Here is a 23,129-nt window from a genome sequence, read left to right as displayed (position 1 = left end):
TATTATTTATTATTTATTATTTATTATTTATTATTTATTATTTATTATTTATTATTTATTATTTATTATTTATTATTTATTATTTATTATTTATTATTTATTATTTATTATTTATTATTTATTATTTATTATTTATTATTTATTATTTATTATTTATTATTTATTATTTATTATTTATTATTTATTATTTATTATTTATTATTTATTATTTATTATTTATTATTTATTATTTATTATTTATTATTTATTATTTATTATTTATTATTTATTATTTATTATTTATTATTTATTATTTATTATTTATTATTTGTTATTTATTATTTATTATTTATTATTTATTATTTATTATTTATTATTTATTATTTATTATTTATTATTTATTATTTATTATTTATTATTTATTATTTATTATTTATTATTTATTATTTATTATTTATTATTTATTATTTATTATTTATTATTTATTGTTTATTATTTATTATTTATTATTTATTATTTATTATTAATTATTTATCAATAATATTTATATATTATTATTTATTATTTATTACTAATTATTTATCATTGATATTAAATATTATAATTTATTATTGATAACTTGGCATTTATCTTAATTTTTATTATTGGTTATCTTGGTATTTCATTTTAATTAATTTTTCATTATTTATTGGTATTATTAATACTAGATTTTTAATTTAATGCAATTTCATTTATAAAGTACTAAACTAAAAATATGTCAGATGATTCGGCTTTGGTGCATGCACTTCCAGTTGGTGATGCTGCACTTGCTAACGAATTTGCTCTTGTCGCTGCTAATGGAGAACGTATATCTTGATTTATTGCTGTATTTTGATTTTGACCATCATAATAATATGAAGAATCTAAAAAAAAACATTTGTAATAATTTCGCATATTTTTTTTTATAAAAAGTAATAAAAAGTTTTTCAGGCTTTTTGCTCTCTTTTAGTTTACAAATTTTCAAGTTTTAGCAGAATATTTCTTTAAAACGTTTAAGTTTTTTTACTCAAGCTACAATAAAAATATTGAAAACTTTAATATGGTGGTTTTCGTCTATACATGTTGCGCTGAAAGTTCTACATTAAAACTAAATTTTCCAACTCGCAGCCTTAAACAGTATGCAAAAACTTTAGCTGTTTTTTGTTTTCGCAGTCTACAAATTCTGAAACTTCTAAATAATCAGTCGTTCGAAAATAACAGAAATGACATTGTTGGTGAAATTGTGTTCTAATACTTACAAGAAAACTTGGGGGTTTTTATTTATTCAGTTCTAAAATTGTTCTAGTTTGTAGTACGTTCGAAAATCACGCTGCATATACTGAAAATATAGATTGTTCGGAAATTGAATCTGTAATACGAGTAATGAAATGTCAGAAATGCAGCGCAGACCTCTAGTTTAAATTTTGTCGCCGCCTCATGAAAGTTTTTTTTTTTTTAATTTAATTTTAAAATGGCCGATTCAGATTTTGAAGGGTTAATAATAGTAGATTTTGAGATACATTAGTTCTAACAAACCTCCGTTAAAAAAACTGTCTTCTGGTTTTAGTGAAAAAAAAAAAAATTTAAATCAATCAAACCAAATTTAATATCGAAATTTAATTCCAGCTATGCAAATCATGTTTAGGAAAATTTTTTCTCTCAATCTAAATTTTATTACTATTTAACTCATTAAATGAACACCCGCATACTCTAAATTACGTCTCACAAAACATACATTTTTGTAAGACGTAATTTAGAGTCCATACATTTTCGTTTTCATAAATTTCTAATAGAAATAAACTGTGAAAAATCCTTTATACAACTGCGTAGTCTGAAGGAATTTTCATAGTTGCATAGTTTGATAATGCAGCCAAGTGAAAAAATTTGCTCGTATTTCATTATTGATATTATCGTATATTATCAATCATTAAACTACATAGATCCTCGTTTAATAACTCAAATATTGAATTTGCTGAAATATTGAATTTGTTGAATTTATAACACAATTGTGTTATAAAAGTGATTCACTTTGTTATAATATTAAAGTGTTATTTGTAAGAAGATTTGGTGTCTCAAATCCTTTATTAATGTATTTAAAAACTAAGTAGTATATTAAAGTTGTTTTAATATCAGCATTTAGAAAAAGACGTAAGATCTTGTTGCAGTAGGAAAGTACCAGTAGATTTTTATTATTTTATTCAACCACTCTATGTTATCAGCATAATCTAATAACTTATTATGTTTGATACCGAAGACAACATCATTTTAAAAAGAATAAAAATCAGAGGTCACTGAATAACCAATAACAAATTTGTAGGAATGAAGAAGGCTAGACTCTAGTCGTGATTTAAATTTTAAAATGTATGAAGTATGATCAGTATATATCCTACCAGAGCGTAACGCTAAACAAATTTCGAAATTAGATTTGAGTTTGAAGTTTAGCTTTACTTACTTTCTTGGAGCACAAAATAGTCAACCCAAAAAATTTTCGGTATTTGTGGCGCTTGTCTTTTTAGGATAATTTGAGGTAGTTTCTTTTAACTTTGGTTTCTCTTTCTAATCTAACAGAATAAAAATGGTTTTTGTGCTATATCTATTGTACCTAGACAGATTTTTTAATATTTGAGAACTTAAATCAAAGCATAAGAAAGTGGCCAAAATTCTGTAACAAAAAAAATTAAATTTCTAAAACTTTCTTACAAAATTGTGAGGAGGAAGAAATTTGAAAAAATACAAAATGGAAATACAAATTGGTGTTTTTCCAAAGTTCGAATGGTTGGTACTCCGAAAATACATAAAACACAAAATCAAGTAATATGTCAAGGAACCATTTATTAGCCCTTTCAGAAACTATTCATTCAAAACTTCTATTTTTTTCAGAAAGGAAATAATGAGCACAAAAGTTTGGGCAAGTAGAAATTTTGTGAAAATTATTTTAAATCCCTGTATCTTGGAAACCGTTAAGTTTTGATTACTAACTGATTGTTTTACTATTTGATTAATTACTGATTGTTTTACTAACGAAAATTTGGTTCATTTTTGATGCTTTAAACAATGATATATAATATTGTACTCTTTACTGAATCAGCCTGTATATTATTTTCAAAACTAAATACAAAAACAAACTTATTTCTTCGTTTTATTTTGTTCAAAATTCTGGCGAAAATCATGATGAATAACTTTCAAATATATAATATAGATTTCCCTGTAAAAATGTTATTTATACAGATAACCAGATATCTAAATAGACCTTAACCATAAATAAACAACTAATCATAAAAACTTATATAGGACAAAATGGGTAATTTCTAAATTGCTTCAAATTTTATTTTGCTTTTAAGCTGTTTAATACAATTTCTAAAAAAGAGAATTTGGTTTCGTATTTTTTGTAATTTTCCAAATAAACACAGTAATATTCGCTATCAAGGAAGTTAAGTGTAATGTGAAGTTAAGGAAATAATCAATTTCCTTAACTTCACATTACACCATAAAATTTCTATGACTGAATCAAATTAAAATAAAATTAACTGTTTGCAAAATAATAAAATATTTTCAGCCATCAACAACTATGTCTAGACTGTAGAGATCAAATCACTTTTTCAATGTACGATACAGCATTTCCAATAACGCTAGATTGTTCTTCATAAACATTAATTTTAAAAACAAAATTAATTTTATCATTTAGGTTTCGCATTGGAACGTATATTTAATATTTTACTATATTTTCTGGTAAAAAGAATTGCAACATTTTGCTTTAGAAGAATCTTTTGCAAATTAGTGCCGTTGCAAATGGAATGATGAGTATTTCTCAAGACGAAAATATTGTAACTTATTATCAAATAGCACATATTTATTTAACTAATCAATACTTACTAAGGAGGCCGCTAGCAGTTGTGCTGTAACCATAAGACCCATACGCGCTTCCATATTGAGGATATGCAGGATTATAAGCATAATCTGAACCAGGAACTACGCTACTGCTACCTATAAGAAAATGTTCATGTTTTTTATAATTAGAATTAAGGTTTCTACACGGAAATCGTAATTTTTTTCCTCTTTAAGTGTTTTTTTAAGCATCTTTTACAATTAAATGTGAATTTATTTTAATATTAAATTATAAAAATCCTAAAATATGGTGTATATGCGCATTATAATATCTTATTGCTTCTATAATCAACCAGTGTATAAGATCGAATCGCTTTGTGATACGTTAATTTTTCACTTATTTTTACCAAAACGAAAAAAAAATCCATTACCATTTTATAAGAGGTGTAAAGAACTGTAATATTAATTATCCAAAATGAAAAACCAAAACCAAAATAAAAAAAATTATCCAAAATGAAAAACCAAAGAAAAAACCAAAACAAAATTAAAAAGTAAAAAATGACTTGCCTGTAGGATAATGACTAAAACTTTGCAACATTGATGAATAACCGACAGCAGCAGCAGCAGCAGCAGCCGATACTGTGGATCCACTTGAAGACGATGGTTGTAATACAATAAGTGATGAAGTATCATGTTGTTGTTGCTGGTGTTGATGATGTTGTTGATGATGTTGATTATTTGACGGAGATAAACAATTTCTATTCATTTCAGTCCTATTTGAGTTTGTAACTGTGTTACTATCATTAATGGTAATGCTACTTCCTCCCATGATATTATTATTACTACTATTATTATTGTTATTATTGTTACTACTACTATTACTATTGCTATTTCCCAATGTATTCAAATTATTCGTTGTATTTTGTTGATTATTACGTGCTACAACTGCTGCTGCAACTGCCACTGTTGACACAATACCATTATTATTACCAATAACACTTGGTATTGTTACCGTTGAATTGTTATCAATCGTTCTTGTTGTATTGTCACTATTGTTCTCATTATTATTTGGAATTACTGTTGTTAGTGATGTATTAGATACTGATGATGATGTGGACGATGATGATGGTAACTGCGGTATTGTAATTGTTGTTGTTGTGGATGTCGATGTTACTCGGTTTGAAAGAAGTTGCTGATGTTGGTGATGATGATGAGGTTGATGATGATGATGTGTTTGATGATGATGTGAAAGATGATGATGTTGCTGAGTTTGTTGATGTTGTTCTGAATGCGAATGATGTATATGTTGGTGTGGTTGATGATGTTGAGATCCGAGCCCACCATTTCCATTATCGCTGTTAGCACTACCACCATTGACTGGTCCTCGGCCACCACCATCTGCACCACCATCAGTTGTATCATTTGTAACAATTGTTATTGGTAAGCCAGGTGATGAACCTGATTCACCATGTGGACTAACAACAATACCAAAATTGGCTAAATTTGTATAGCCACCATGGCCATTTTCGAGAACTGAATTTTTTTTTACCAAAATTTTTTCAATATTCAAAATGAGGGATTTAATTTTTGCAACATTTCGTATTAATTGAAAAAAATAAAAAAATAAAAATTAAATAAAATGATGATTGAAGCGAAAAGCATTTTAAAAAATCTTAAAATAAATAAATTCAGTGCGCAATTAAAAAAAAGCTCATTTTGAAAATTTCAGTTTTGTTTCTCAAAAACTAAAGGACTTAATGTAACCTTGCGTATCGACACTTTTTTTTTAATGGCGGTGTATTTCAAAAGAATTTATGCATTTTTATTGCAGTGCGTCGGCATATTAAAATCTTATCAATTCTTTTAGGGATCTATATGATATTGAAGTTGCTTGCCGGTATATCGCGGCAAACTTCTCAAAGATTTTATATCCTCATATCGATCATTTATCAAAAGATTATTTAAATCAAAACTCCAGAACACTCCGTTACGTTAAACTCCGTTAAGTTGAACATTTGCATAACAGAACGAAGACAACATTTTAAAAGGTTGTTTTACAGTTTTCTAAATAATTGGAGAAAAAAAATTTGTTATAAAATAGGATTTATAGTACTCTATCTTTCAAAGAACTCCTAAACCAGATTTGGTGCGACGATGACCCGAATACCAAATTGAAGCTCAGAAGACAAGGTTGCCAGCTGTGATAAAATTGGAAAAAGGTGCAATGTAACGTCACCTAGGAAATTAATGTTATTTTAAAATGAAAACTTAAAATTTCAAATTTTTCGAGTATTAAAGTCTTGAAATTCCGAAATCTGAACAGATTGTAATTAAGGTAGATATTCATAAGAAAGACCTGACTCTGTAGTTTCCAAATCATATTGTTAATGGACCTGTCTTACACAGATGCGAAGTTATACTTAAAATTTCAAAAGGTAAAAAAATTAGTCGAAATTGACTTTAAGACCCTGTAACTCCGAACTTGTTGAGCTGTGAACATTGTGTTATTACAAAAGTTTGGCTACTCATGAAGGCCAATAAATAAAATAAATAAAAAAAAAAAAAGATGAACTGGGAAGAAACAAGTCTCATATATTTCAAGTCTCAAAGCTTACAATTAGAGGAACTAGCTAAAATCATTAAGGGAGATTATAATATAATCCTAAAATTGATGGATAATGTCAGCGAAGTAAGCTTTGATAATATGTTGAACAAACACGTCAATAAAATGATCAAACAAATGCTGTTTAAATTGATATCAAAAATCAATTTAAACGGCATTTGTTCAAGACACTAAAAAGACAGTTAAAGTTGAAGTAAAACTGTTTTCAATGTTAATGGAGATTATCTGAAATTGGTACATTTTAGCGACAACTTTTCTCAAATGGTAATTGCTCAACCATAGAAAAAGGTGGAAAATATGGCGTACTTAAAGTCAAGTGTAGTTGGCGAAGTGGAGAAATCATTGAGTAATTTATCAATTACTGATGCAAATTATGATATTGTTCGAAAAATGTTAGAACACCGATATGGAACCAAAAGACTAATAGTATCTATAATATTAGAAAGAATGAACCAAAAATCCTGTTTGACATAGCAAACAGACCCATTCTTATATTGGAAAATGTGCGGTGAATTGTAAATGGAGCAACGATCATTCATATCAATTATTAACATCACCAAATTTCGATACAAAACAAATAACAGTTTTGACAACATGAAAATAAAAAATTACTGTAATAGGCAATTACAATTCAAAACAAATGTCAATATTTAACACAGTAAATAGTAAATATTGCAACTAGAAGCATACATTGGCCCTATACGCAGATTTCGTGGCAGCAAGAATAGAAGGAAGACGAACACGCTCATACAAACATGGTTTGCACACCAATTGTTTAAAAAAGAGAAATTCATGGTAATATAAACACAGTGTTTGGCTGTATGGTATTCGGCAAACTTAAAGAGCAAAAACCAAAAGATCTTTGGACTGCTACCGAAAATTCGCTTGGGCTGCTATCTACGTCAGATCGATTGACAAAACTAGAAAAATCAAGATCAAATTATTATATTCGAAATCCAAAGTGGCTCCTATAAAATTATTAGCGATTCATAGCTTGGAATTATGAGCAACGATAATTTATGACAAAATGATAAACGATGGTTAATAACAAAAGTAAAAATCCCAATGAAAATCAAAATAGATGAAATTTATTGCTGAACAGATTAACAAATTTTCTTATCATGGAAAAAGGGTGAAGCATCGGTATTCAAAATATACGCAGCACGTTAATACAAGAACTCACAAAGGTCCACAAATGGAACTATATAAGCGGTAAAGAAAACCCTCCCGGCAAACTGTCCAAAGCAACGACATCAAACTGATCGATAGATTCAGAATTATGATGACATGGACCAATATTCCTCCAGCGTCAAGAAATAGATTGGAAAAACTCTACACTAAAAGGCATATTTGATCAATCAGTTAATTCAAAACATGCTTTTTACTTAATAAATAACAAGAATTCAATTATGTGTTTGCTGCGAATAATGTTGTTGACACCTGATTTCTTCCAAAAGGAGGTCAGAGGTTCCGCGTACGGTCGAATGAAGCTTATATATGAAATTTTAAGTAAATCTCTTGAATATTTTCTTCAAAATGATGAAAAATATAAAACAGGCCCGTTAAAAGGCCCCGTTCCTGAGGCCTGATATATCCCAAAAATATAGATCAATCCGTGCTATAGTCGAAATAAACTTACATGTAAAATTTCATCAAAATCGGTTAAGTTGAACTTGAGATGCACGCGTGCACACACAGACCAACAGACCGACAGGTTGCTAAAAACAGTTTTTTTACAATTCCCTACCATGGAGAAGTGGGTCCCCACTGAAAACTCGATATGCAAAATTTTTTGCCATCACATAACTTACCTTATTGTACACACAATGCGATCGGTAAAAAACGAAAGGAATATTGACAGTCAGAGAAAGGTTACATTAAGCGCCTTGTACTTATTCAGTAAAACATCCAGTCCAACTCAGTGATCACCTTGTGTCTAAGTTATAATGAACGACATTCACGTCCAACATCTACATGCCGGGCCGCTGAAATTACTATCAATTACCACACAGCGCTTTTGGGTTTTACAAGGGAGAAGATTAGCAACACCAATCCTAACCCAATATGTATTATGTGTACAGGCGAAACCTCACTTGTACAAGTAATTAATGGGAAGCCTACCTGAATTTCGAGCACTACCAGTCCGTCCTTTTTTAAATATGGGTGTGGGTTTTTTTGGTCCCATATGGACTCACTTTCATATACGGGGAAAGAGAGCACAAAAAAAGCTATGTTGCAGTATTCTGTTGCTTAGTAACAAAGGCGATTCATATGGAGGTGATGTCGGACCTATCAACAGACAGTTTCATCGGTGTTTCAAAAAGATTCATGGCTCAAAAAGTTTTCGGGGAAAATTTGTGCTGAGGATTGAATACAATACCATACAGATGCTGAAAATTTGAATATTTTTTAAAATAGGTAGATATATTATAGAGCTTAACTTCGAGCTTCGATACTTAGAGCTTTGTGCAATAATGTTTGATATATAAGTGAGTCCTAAAAAAATTAATTTAGAAAATATAGAAAAAAATACTTAAAAAATACGTAAACGAAAAGCTTTATCCCATCACCAAATTTTGTTACATTTTTTACGTTTCTTTTTTTATATAAGGAGATGCTTTTACCTGTATGATATGACGTTAATGTTTGATCGAGTATTCCTTGCCCTAATTTCATATCTTGCATTGAAATAGGTGTTAAAGGAGTTAATGAGTTTCCTCCTGTTAAATTTTTATTGATTATTTTAGTATGTCTTACAAATTTTCTAATATGTTGCAATATTTAATAAAATATGTTCCATTTTAAATAGTTAACAGAATTGTACATTAATTTTTAATATTTCTTAATATAATACATTAATGTAAATAATTAACAGAAGGTATACATAAATTGTTGAAAATAAATTGTTAAATTATAAATAAATTGTAGAAAATTGCGGTGGTTGATCTGAATTATAATTTACATAATAACAAGTAAAACCGTTTCAGTCAGTAGAAACCGACTGAATACCCTGCACTTTAAATATTTTGAGTTTAAAAATTTGTTTTTAAAATATTTAAAACTAAGCTTGATTGCTAAATGGCAATTACATGAACCTATCAAACCACTCAATAAAAACTTCACGGGTATTATGTCTGACATGTAAGTGGACACACGACTGCCGACTTTCATTAATCTAGCCTTAATGTTTTTCCAAATATTTAAAATTAACTTTCGGATTTGTATGGCAGCTACCCGAACCTGTCAAGCAATTACAACAAAACTTCAGATATATATCTGATTTGAAATTGGGCACACGACTGCCGAGTTTCATGAATCTTTGCAAAATTTGATATCAACAGATCTATTACTTTTTGAAACATTTAAAAGAGCCTCTATGAGTTGTATGGCAGCTACCGAACCCGTTGTCCGAATTGGTCCAGTTACAATAGCAGCCGTCGTTGGTGTAAAAGAAAAAAACTTTGCTTGGTGTCGATTGCATTATTCGTTTTTGAGTTGTCGTGCGATCAAACGGTCGAACGGGCGGACGGACATGTCTAAATCAACGCAGAATTTTACGCTGAGCAAGAATATATATATATATGTCCATACCGGAGACGATTCCTTCAAGTGGTTACAAACTTCATACCAAAGTGACTATATCCTTCACGAAGTGCAAGGTATAAAATATATCAAACAATTTGTTTTAATTTATTTTCTTTCCAAAATATCTTCGTACGAAATATGAAACAATAATAACAATAACTGACACTATTCAGCTTTAAAATAATTCACATTAAAAAAATGAAAAAATAAATCTGCATAAGATTTTAAAAGTGCCCCTTCAAAACTTCTTTCAAATTTTGAGACCGTTAGCAAACTTTTAGGTTACATATCTAAAATTCCCTAAAAAGCTCGTGAGTTAGTTCCAGTAACAAAGCGAACTCAAATATTAAATTTCAAGCAATCCCGTTACTTAGTTGCTTATATACGGTGAAGATATAAAATCGGTCCTATTTCTCTTTCGGAGCCCTGATATTCTCAAAAAACTTATATATTAATTATTTTAACACCCTAAATTTGAGTACTAAATTTCAAGGAAAGTAGTTAATTATTTTTCTTCATTAATGCGCAAAAATGTACATTTAGCTCATAGTAACAGTTCAGTTGCTAGCACCTGATATTTTCCAAAATTTACATGGTTTCTCGTACTTCCAGATGAAAATAATATATAATTTGTCAATTTAACCTGTTGAATACTTTCTTCTAAAAGATGAAAAATGTGAAATCGTCTTATAAAAAGGAGCATTCCCCAGTCCTGACGTATTCCAAAAGTGGATCTACCTGTGACATAGGTGAAGTAAACTAGTATATGAATACAAAATCGGCTCACATGAACAGGAGATTCACGCGTGCCCACACATTTATTATTCCCTTATTGCATGTAATTTCGCCGGTAAAAATATACTCATCAAACATCTATGGTCATTTCATTTTCGGCCACTTCTTCTTCTAGGTTTAGCCTGATGTCATTTTCATACAAATTTGTTTCAATATTTACTAATAATTTTACTATTGTGACAAAAAAATCGAATTTTCTTGAAATTTTACATTTCAACTTTGTTTGTAATGGAACAAACTATTGAATTCACATTTTACTAAACAGAATTATCTATATTTTTTCTGCATCTAAGCTAATAGTTTATTATTCACTATTTTATGTACTTCTAACTGTAGAGTAGATTCACGATATTTGTATGGCATGGATTATATGTAACATGATTCATTAATTTTTTGTTTTTTAAAAAATTGAAGACATTTTATCGTTCGTTTGTATTTCTCAGCGTGTTATTCCGATGTTTTCGATTATTTTTCTCTGAAATTTATATTTAATATCCTGTTCAGATTCTGCAACTTTAGTTTTTTGTAAAAATTTCATCCATAAAATTCTTTATTATCGTCGAAAACCGAATTAATAATTTTCTATTTAAAGAACAGAATTTCATTTGGATTATTTATAGTTTTACGTCGAAAATATATAAGTTATTCGATAATTGATTCGATCTTGCATTAGAATATACATAATTCACATAGGTATATTATGTAATTATATTATTAAATTTCATTAGAATATACATAATTCACATATACATATTATGTAAAATAATATTATTAAATATTTACCAATTGATTGAGAATATAATGATGTTTGTGTTTGAGATATTGTGTCAAATAATATTGATTCTGTACATGAAGGCGTGGATGTTGGTACAAAACTATTATGTGTGTCATAATATGGTGTACTACCACCGTTTGTACTTGTAGTTGCTGCTGTACCTAAATCTGATAATAGTTTATGTTCGTCCTTGATGCACCATTTGCCAGACCAAAGCTATTAATTTTGGCAATTGAATTGAAAGAATAAATATTTTATTTTAATTGCATATTTTTTAATAAAAATAACTTTTTATACAAATTTGGAAATATAAACGATTTTTATATTTTTATTTAAAATGTACTTACATTTGAATATAATTGATCACCATTGTAATGAATTCGCTGCCTCTTGATATCTTCGTCTGGATGAATATTAATATCACGATTTTCGTCAGCAATTAGTATTACTAGAAATAGTAAAAAATAATTAAACGCTTAAATATTCTACTTTTTGTATAAAAAAACTAATATTTTTATTGAAATATAAATTTAATTTTCAAAAATTATTGTAAATAATAAACTGTGTATTACTATGTCAATTAAAAGGAAGCAAGATATTTAATATTCTTCTTATAAGCTGTTAGAATATGTATAATTACTTTAATCAGTACTACATTTATTACCGGAATTTAAAAATTTATATTTTTATTTAGTTTAGATGAACACATAACATGTACACATAAAGACTTTACTATAGTATTTTACATATGTATATACATGTAAGAGCGTATGTTCGATAACTCAAATATATGTTTTTGATCAGTATCGAATTCTGAGTAGATTTAGCTTTGTCTGTCCGTCCGTCCACTCTAACGATAACTCAAAAACTACTTGAGCTGAGTTCACCAAATTTTCACAAATGATTTATTATAGTTAATGCCAGAACATTAACTATAATAAATCATAGCTGCCATACAACTTCAAAATTTATTTGATTATATCAGAAATAATAAAGGTTATGGTATTGAAATTTCAAATAAGCGAATAAGATAGTAGGGTCAATGTGTTTGATAAAAGTCATTGAAATTGCTGGACCTTCCTTCCTTCCAGTAGCTGCCATACAATTTGAAAAGTTTTTTAGCTATATCTTAAAATCTGTTCAACCTGCAGTATTGAAGTTTTGCAAAAACGAATATGGTAAAATGGTAGCTATTTTCGTTAAAAGTTATTGATATGTCATGAGCATTTGTGATAACTGCCGTACAACAGTTATTTGGCATTATCTCAGAAATTATTGGAATTATCGTGAAATAAACTGTGTTATTAGGGCTACTATGTGTAATAAAAATCGTTAAAACATCTTGATCCTTGTATCTTAGAAAATATACGGCAACCTAAATTAATAGTCTATCCCATAGTTAGATATGGTATATTTTATGACCCTTTCAACTCTATTTTTTCTTGTTAGAATTAAAACTGATCAATTAGTCTCTTGCTGAATTTTGAATTACTGGTTTATGGGCTCAGCTCTATAATATAAGAAATATTATTCTGGACAATGAAATATATAAAAAAAATATTAAATTGGCATTTTCCGTCGTGGTTCATAATTTTTATAAATCTATAAAAAATTTTAAATATGAATTTAGCTAGATCATCGGGAATCGAGAAACAGTGATGTAATAATTATGAAACCTTGAAAATAAAAATTGAAGGTACTTTGATTTTTAATGATCTCTAGGGATACACAGCTGGCTACATCGATTGGGAGATTACAGACTCAAAAACATTAGCTTTACTTACATTGGTTGTGCAAGAGAATCAATTGACGTATATAAAAAAAGCTATAACATCATTTGCAGCATGAATTTAATTGCGAGATAAACATGCTTCCACAGGTCCAGCAAGAAAGGTAATGCTTTATAAACAATTATTTTTAATACAAATAAAGATAAAAGAATGTCCGACCACTTGAGAAATTTTTAACGAAAATTAAACGACTTAGAAATAGGCATTGAAATACCAACAGAATTATCTTACAGAATCTTAAGGTCACTTCCACAAGATTACGAAAATTTTTTAATTGCAATCGAAACAAAAGATTTCTTACCCTCCACAGAAATTTTGCAAGTAAAATTCCTGAAAGAGTAGGATCGTCATTATAATACTGATAAAGAATTTACTGATGATAGGGCTTTATATCAAACGAAAATATAAAAAGATATAATTATATTAATATAAAATTTAAACCCAAAAATACTTGTTCGTCATCATCATCTACAAAATTTCAAAAATTTGCAAGCAAATGTTTCAGATACGGAAAGCATTGTCTTCGTGTTTCTGATTATAAAGTTAAAAGAGGAAATTATAACAAGAATTGCAAGTATCAAGAAGTATTTGCTATGTACGCGGTTAATGATATTAAGAAAGAAAAGCATACAAAGTTTTTGGTACTGGTAAGGTAACATTGACATTCAATTAAAACGTAATAAGTATATGCTCCAAAATTGATTTTTTTAAGTGATACTTTTGAGTTGAATTTCTTGAGGACGATTTTTCGATAATTTTTTATGACAGGAAGCCAGGGTTTGGTCTTTTTTAGCTGCAGTTTTTTTCAATTTTCAGCAGGAATTTTTTAAGTGATTTTTTCAGGTAATTTTTTTGAGTGATTTTCTTGATGTTGATTTCAAGTTTCATAATACAACCCAGTGCCCTATTTTTTGTGGTCTTAAAAAATCTATTTTCATCAAAAAAAAACTCGAAAAAGTAACTGGAACAATTTCATTTAAAATTCCTGATTCAACCATGATATTTTAACTCACGGCGTCATCATTAAAAAACACAAAAGAGTTACTGAAAAAAGAAATATTCAAAAAGAAATTGAGTACTCAAAAATGTTTTTTTTTCCGTAAAACCGTCCCAACGAACAACTGCGTGCCTACTGCCCATTAAAAACTGTCAAAGATTTCAAAAATCTACTTAAAAAATTTTCCTCAAAATTGTTATTGTTATTTGATGCTAAAAATTCATCATTAAAAATCATTCAAAAAATCAAACAAAAACTAAAACAAATTACGTTTCAGATAAATAAATTTGCTTTAGTTTATCTAAAACAAAAAAAATCTAATTTTAATTGTATACCATGTATAAAATCTAAAATTATACAATTAACATTTAAGTGTTCGGAAAATAAACCAAATGATATTCTCGATATTGCACATTCAGATATTTGTGGTCCTCCATCTCCTGAAAATCGAAATTTAAGTTGTAAATGCTTTTAAAAATTATTAAAGAAAAATTGAATATGAATCTTATAAGAAAATTATAGCTTTTAGGGCAGACAATACAAAACAATGCATTTCTATGACAAAATCGTTTAATTCAATATGAAATTCTTTTCATAACTACGTTTATGAGTGTGTTAATATTGTAAATTATAAAATATTTTGTACTTTTATAGCTATTTATTCAAAGTCAAGTAACATTTTTTTTAAATACTATATACTTAAATTTGTGCAATGAAATAAATTGAAAATTTAATGAGAGTTTCCGAACTTGTTTCTTTTTAGATAATCATTTTAGTACTCAAGTAATTCATATTTATTATATGTTCAATCCAAAATATATATTACATATACATACCTATTTATTGATTTATTGCGACTCTACTCAGGAATACGACAATTTTGATTTTAATTTAATAGATGTAGCTTTTTATATAAATTTGAGCATAAATTATTTTACAATTTTGAGCTTTCTGGAACAACGTTTTTTTTTTAAATAATTTTTGTTTTTTTTTGTTCTAAATTTTTGTATGAAATTTTTCGATTTTTCCAATAGATGGTGCAACTAATTTAAAACTATATGACGTAAAAATTTGAAATACAGCATTGACACGAATCCAAAAATATACAAATATTTTTTTCGTTTGTGTCTATGATCATTTTAATATATTACGATATAACTGGAATAAAAAATGATAAATGTACTTATCAAACAACCAACAAATTGAAAAAATTAATCCAGTGTAAATATTTTTATGAAAAAATTGAAAAAATTATGTGCATATAAAAATTAGATGCGTTATCACATTCAACGTCAGATATTACATAATATTGAGCGTAAATGAAACTTGTATGTTAAATGAAAAATCATAAATATGTACAACGATTTTTATTATGAGATGTTACTAATTAAACAATAATTTTTATTATAAATTCTTGTAAAAGAAGTTACACCTACTACAGCGAAAAGTATAACAAAACTTGTTTTTGAAAATGGATTTAGCCAAGCTCAGGATTTTCAGATTTTATCAAAAACAAATTTGTTTAGAAGTGTATGGAATTTAGAAAAGGGACTTTCTGAAGTATTTTAAGATAGTAATTAATTATTAATTATTAATAAATATTTACACTTTTTACTATATCTACGGAACGGATTCATAGAATTTTCTGAAATTTGTTATTTAAATTCTCGTTGTTACCGAAATTAATTAGTTTCATTCCTTAAAAACATTTTTAAGGAAATCGGTTCGCACAAAGCGAAATTCTATTAAGAGCCAAATTTACACTTTCCTAGTAGAATACTGCTTATGTTAGATCTGCCGCAACATTGTTCTTTTTCTTCACCCCTACTTGAAATATAGGGCTGCTAAATGATATTACAAATATGCGTTAACAAGTTTCGTACAATATTGTATTTCAACTAGACCGGACTTGTAGATTATCTTATATTAAAATATTAAAGGTTAATATTGATATTTTATCGATTTTACTTTTGCTGGTATTTAATATCGAATTACATGAAAATATGGTGATTAATTTTATAGTAATTTTTTTACTTAATAGTATTGTTTATAAAGCTATATAATATTAAACTAGTCATGTGTGCTTGCATTGCAAGCATTGCAACTGAATTGCTGGCAGTTTTAATATTATATATTGCATCCTGCAAGATTTGCAACATTGCCTATTCGCAAAACTTTAACGTTATAGAAAGGATGTTTTTATTGTTTCATAATGTCATAATTTTCTCGGGCTGTATTTTACCTACAATGCTGTTTTTTCAAATGTCTAGCTAATACCTTATAATTAATTTCTGACTGTCTTTTCATTTAAACTTCATATAAATTTAGAATTTATTTTTGATTTGTTCTTTGAGCTTGGTGGTCTAATTGATTTATATGGCATTAGTCTAGCCATTCTAAAAATTCAAATAACAAATTGAAGCAAAACAAATGACAATACATCTTATTTTGTTCTGTAGAATTTTATTTATTCCAACACAAAATTCTCACATTTTATCAACTCATACATATTTGAACAGATGTGAACAATGAACATTAATGTATAGTTATAGTTAATACGAAATATTACTTATTATCTCTTATGAGAAGAACGAAATTTATATAAAATAAAAACAACTTACTGCATACTTACAATTTATATTTAAAATGAAAAATATATCAAATCAAAAAAAATTTTTAGTCTTGAAAAGTTGAACTTAAATCAACCATTTGATTCGGGAATTTATTATTAACCGATACTGCAATACAAAGAGTTTTAGATTGATATCCAAAAGATCTGGGTTCGACCACATACAAATACGAAATATTAAAAAGATTTATTTTTTGTTTTTAAAAAATATACCATAAGAATATCATTTTGCATTTTTTTTCTTAAAAATATTTTAGCAATAAATTTTACGTTAGTACATTTACGAATAATTTACTCATATCACTGATAAATTTTGCATCAAGTTAATATGTTAAATATGTAGACCCATACACAGATATTATACAAATAATGTATTGTTTTGGAAATATGGAAAAATAAATTTTTCTAATTACGTATTATTATATTATCAAAAATAGGTACAAATTACCCCCGTAAGATGTTAGTAAAAATTTGTAAAAAACCGTCAACAGCTTCGAATTCTTGGATTTTCTGGGAATCCTACACGCATAACCCTATCTAATGCCTTTTGTCCTTAGTATCTAGTCTTTCTAAAAGTACCCGCAGTTTTTCAAACCTAGGAAGTAGCTACATATACAGGGTGTCTGATCGTAATGGTATTCCTTAAGCACAGTGATATAATGACTTCAGACGAACAAAAAACACATTTTTCTTTTTGGGTCCTTGTTTTCGAATTATGGAGCCTCAAGGTTGAAATATGCAAAAACCATATAATTTTTACGTTTTTATTTATATCTCAGAATATATTAGTAAAGCCAACCTTATACACTCATTTTAAAGCTAGTGATAGCACTGATTTAAGCCAACTTTTTCAGCAATGAATTTTTTAGTTTCAGAGATACTTAAATGCAAAATCAAATTTGTTCAAAAATTATTCCAATAAATTTTCGTGTAATCGTCATTTGCTCATAATACCACGTTACTAAACTATCGGTTTTTTACAGAAAAAAGAGCCCTGTATTCTGGCCTTAATTTTGATATAACATAATGTGGGAAAATTTTTAGAAAAAACATGTCTATCAGGCAAAAACTGAGGTCAAAACATTAGAAAATTAACGAAAACAAAGTATTTTTCATACAAAAACCAAATTTTAAGCATTATTACGCAGTATTAGCCAACATCACCCAAATTTTTTTTTTTCCAAAATGAAAGACATTTGCATTACCTTTATTTCTCTACAAAATATTTCCAAAAGTTTTTAAGTGCCCTGTATTCTGGCCTTAATTTTGATATAACATAATGTGGGAAAATTTTTAGAAAAAACATGTCTATCAGGCAAAAACTGAGGTCAAAACATTAGAAAATTAACAAAAACAAAGTATTTTTCATACAAAAACCAAATTTTAAGCATTATTACGCAGTATTAGCCAATATTACCCAAATTTTTTTTTTTCAAAATGAAAGACATTTGCATTACCTTTATTTCTCTACAAAATATTTCCAAAAGTTTCAAGAATGTGCTACGAGAGAAATTTAAAATCAAGCAATGTTGATCTTCAGCAATTTTAATAATTTTTACTTGCAAGAAAAAAGAGAAAGTGTTCAAAATCCATTTTCATAATCTTCTGTAACACTTTCAATAAACTAGGCAAGACACGTTGCGATCGGTTATGTGCTGAACACATCATATTTCAACCGACCGCATTGTATATGCAATAAGATAGGTTATGTGATGACAAATTTTGCATATCGAGTTTTCAGTAGGAACGCACTTCTCCATGATAGGGAATTGTAAATAAACTATTTTTAGCAACCTGTCGGTCCGTCGGTCAGTGTGTGCACGCGTGTATCTCAACTTCGGCTTCACCGATTTTGGTGAAATTTTATATGTGCGTTTGTTTTAGCTAAGTCGCGCATTGATTAACTTTTGTGATGTATCAGGCCTCGGGAAGTAAACTTTTTTCCGGGACAATTTTAGATTTTTGCTCATATAAGAAAAAATAATAATGAACATATAAACTTTTTCGGACGATCAGGACTCGAAACCGAACTAGGGGCCGAATTTACATTTTTTGTCATATCTGTGGAACGAATTGATGGAATTTCTTAGAATTTGATATTTGAGTTGCAGTTGTTACTGAAACTAACGACCTCAGCGAGCATTTCAGGGGATCCGGATGACACAAATTAAACTCTACTAAGAGCCAAATTTACATTTTTCTAAGTATGTTAACTAAAAGCGTACTAGCATCCCCAAAGTTGGAGAGAAGTATTTAAAAGGCGTTTTCGTAGTCTTATGCCACATTTTAGCTAATCTAGACAATGTTTCGGGGTCGGTTATGTGTTGACTATATTATAAGGATATTATAATATACGCGATTATGTGCTGACTAAATAATAAGGATATTATAATGTATATGATATCTGTATGCTTAGCTTCATTTCAATATGAACTTATTGCAAAGCATTATTCAATTATTCATACTAAACATATGATTCATGTACATTGTACTGGTAGTAGAGCTAACCGATAATGCACAGATGAGTGACCTTTGTATTTTTGTTTTGAAATTTAAGTTCTAGTTCATTTTAAATTAATATTCATTGATTGATTATAATGAGCCCAGCGGGTATATCAGAAAACCCTCTTGATCTTTTATTATGGCATTTTTCATTCTAAGTTACAATATGGCATAAGTTGTTGGGGTGGTACTTTTAAGAATAAAATTTATCCCCTTCTAATCTTACAAAAATGTGTAATTAAGAAAATTTGCAATAGACATCGTTTATTTCATAGTATGGATTTATTTAGAAGTTTGAAAATTCTTCCAGTTAGACAACTTTATTATTATAGGGTTTTAAAGCTTTTCTACATAAGAGGAGGTTACTTAAACAGTAGGGCTTCAAATCGCTTTGGTTTGCTCATTAATCAGAGATTCTTAGTTAATGTTCCAGTTTTTAGAACAACAAATTACTGAAATTTTTTTGATATGACTTCTGTCCGCTTGTTTAACAGACTTCCACAACTAATACGTGCTATTAGAAATTTAAATAAGTTTGTCAAAAGCATAAAAGAATGGCTTTTAGGTTTAGAGCATAGTGAAGTAGATAATTTGTTAAGTAGTCTAATTTAATATTTTTATTTTTATTGGGTATTAAATTTTATATCTTAAATTAAAATCTATATTTTCGGTAAATTATAAATTAAGTATGTATAAGTATATCATTTAGGTAAATTGTAGAATTGTAATTTTTTATTATATTGTACTGTTAACTAGAAATTTTGTAGATTGAAATTAATAATATTGTAATAATTTAATATTTTTTCTATAGAGTATTTGTATTATTATACAAATGTTAATTAAATAACAATATTTAGTAACATAATTAGGCATTTACACTATTTTTCATTAAAGAATAATGCCGTTTTCTTATTCTCTTAGTTTAAGTAAAAATTTTTGTAATAATTTTGTAATAAATAAAATGGATGTAATTTTTTATATTTTGCGAGTTAACGGCTACCTTATCCGAAGTTTTAATTTTCCTCCCTTCTTTAAATAAATTACTAATGTACAATATATACATAATTTTACATGTTGAGTCTCAATGTACTACCGGCGAGCAAATCTAAATTACGTTGAATCGTCGTTGAAAGTACTAATAGCTAAGTATCGCAGAGATAAATTTGATTTCTACGATTATTACTTATTATTTATTACTCATCATTTATTACTTATTATTTATTATTTATTCTTTATTATTTACTATTTATTATTTATAGTTTATTGTTTATTATTTATTATTTACTATTTATTGCTTATTGTTTATTGTTTATTATTTATAATTTATTATTTAGTATTTAATGTTTATTGTTTATTATTTATTATTCATTATTTATTATTTATTATTTATTATTTATTATTTATTATTTATTATTTATTATTTATTATTTATTATTTATTATTTATTATTTATTATTTATTATTTATTATTTATTATTTATTATTTATTATTTATTATTTATTATTTATTATTTATTATTTATTATTTATTATTTATTATTTATTATTTATTATTTATTATTTATTATTTATTATTTATTATTTATTATTTATTATTTATTATTTATTATTTATTATTTATTATTTATTATTTATTATTTATTATTTATTATTTATTATTTATTATTTATTATTTATTATTTATTATTTATTATTTATTATTTATTATTTATTATTTATTATTTATTATTTATTATTTATTATTTATTATTTATTATTTATTATTTATTATTTATTATTTATTATTTATTATTTATTATTTATTATTTATTATTTATTATTTATTATTTATTATTTATTATTTATTATTTATTATTTATTATTTATTATTTATTATTTATTATTTATTATTTATTATTTATTATTTATTATTTATTATTTGTTATTTATTATTTATTATTTATTATTTATTATTTATTATTTATTATTTATTATTTATTATTTATTATTTATTATTTATTATTAATTATTTATTAATTATTATTTATTTTTCATTATTTATTATTTATTGTTTATTATTTATTATTTAGTATTTATTATTTAATTCTTATTTATAATTTATCAGTTATCTATTTTTTTTTAATTACTCATTATTTATTATTTTTTATTAATAATTTATTATTTATTACTTATTTTTTTTATTTATTATTTATCATTTATTATTTATTGTTTATTATTTATTATTTATTATTTATTATTTATTATTTATTATTTATTATTTATTATTTATTATTTATTATTTATTATTTATTATTTATTATTTATTATTTATTATTTATTATTTATTATTTATTATTTATTATTTATTATTTATTATTTATTATTTATTATTTATTATTTATTATTTATTATTTATTATTTATTATTTATTATTTATTATTTATTATTTATTATTTATTATTTATTATTTATTATTTATTATTTATTATTTATTATTTATTATTTATTATTTATTATTTATTATTTATTATTTATTATTTATTATTTATTATTTTTTATTTAGTATTTATTATTTATTATTTATTTATTATTTATAATTTATTAGTTATCTATTTTTTTTTAATTACTCATTTTTGATTATTTTTTATTAATTATTTATTAATTATTACTTATTTTTTATTATTTATCATTTATTATTTATTATTTGTTATTTATTATTTATTATTTATTGTTTATTATTTATTATTTATTATTTATTATTTATTATTTATTATTTATTATTTATTATTTATTATTTATTATTTATTATTTATTATTTATTATTTATTATTTATTATTAATTATTTATTATTTATTATTTATTATTTATTATTTATTATTTATTATTTATTATTTTTTATTTATTATTTATTATTTATTATTTATTATTTATTATTTATTGTTTATTATTTATTATTTATTATTTATTATTTATTATTTATTATTTATTATTTATTATTTATTGTTTATTATTTATTATTTATTATTTATTATTTATTTTTTATTGTTTATTATTTATTATTTATTATTTATTATTTATTATTTATTATTTATTATTTATTATTTATTATTTATTATTGATTATTTATTATTTATTATTTATTATTAATTAATTATTATTTATTATTTATTGTTTATTATTTATTATTTATTATTTATTATTTATTATTTATTATTTATTATTTATTATTTATTATTTATTATTTGTTATTTATTATTTATTATTTATTGTTTATTATTTATTATTTATTTTTTATTGTTTATTATTTATTATTTATTATTTATTATTTATTATTTATTATTTATTATTTATTTTTGATTATTGATTATTGATTATTGATTATTTATTATTTATAATTTATTATATAATATTTATTTTTTATTATTTATTATTTATTATTTATTGTTTATTATTTATTATTTATTATTTATTATTTATTATTTATTATTTATTATTTATTATTTATTATTTATTATTTATTATTTATTGTTTATTATTTATTATTTATTATTTATTATTTATTATTTATTATTTATTATTTATTATTTATTATTGATTATTTATTATTTATTATTTATTATTTATTATTTAT

At 25.1% G+C, this 23,129-nt stretch overlaps 1 protein-coding gene across 1 annotated transcript in view; it reads right to left on the bottom strand.

Annotated features, from left to right (window-relative positions):
• Positions 1-603: 603 nt before the first annotated feature.
• Positions 604-23,129, bottom strand: part of LOC129614925 (uncharacterized protein DDB_G0283357) — a 248,793-nt gene continuing 226,267 nt past the window's right edge. The window contains exons 6-11 of the mRNA XM_055529882.1: positions 11,948-12,048; positions 11,609-11,816; positions 9,070-9,165; positions 4,386-5,355; positions 3,871-3,977; positions 604-881 (exon numbers count right to left, since the gene is read on the bottom strand). Coding sequence (XP_055385857.1) covers positions 721-881; positions 3,871-3,977; positions 4,386-5,355; positions 9,070-9,165; positions 11,609-11,816; positions 11,948-12,048 — 1,643 coding nt within the window. The 3' untranslated portion in view covers positions 604-720. The remainder of the gene's footprint in view (positions 882-3,870; positions 3,978-4,385; positions 5,356-9,069; positions 9,166-11,608; positions 11,817-11,947; positions 12,049-23,129) is intronic.

Source organism: Condylostylus longicornis, unplaced genomic scaffold (genome assembly GCF_029603195.1).
Source record: "Condylostylus longicornis isolate FDR11 unplaced genomic scaffold, ASM2960319v2 ptg000127l, whole genome shotgun sequence".
Taxonomy (NCBI): Eukaryota; Metazoa; Arthropoda; class Insecta; order Diptera; family Dolichopodidae; genus Condylostylus; species Condylostylus longicornis.
Note: the sequence above shows the minus strand (reverse complement) of the source record. Positions and strands in the feature narration are given on the sequence as shown.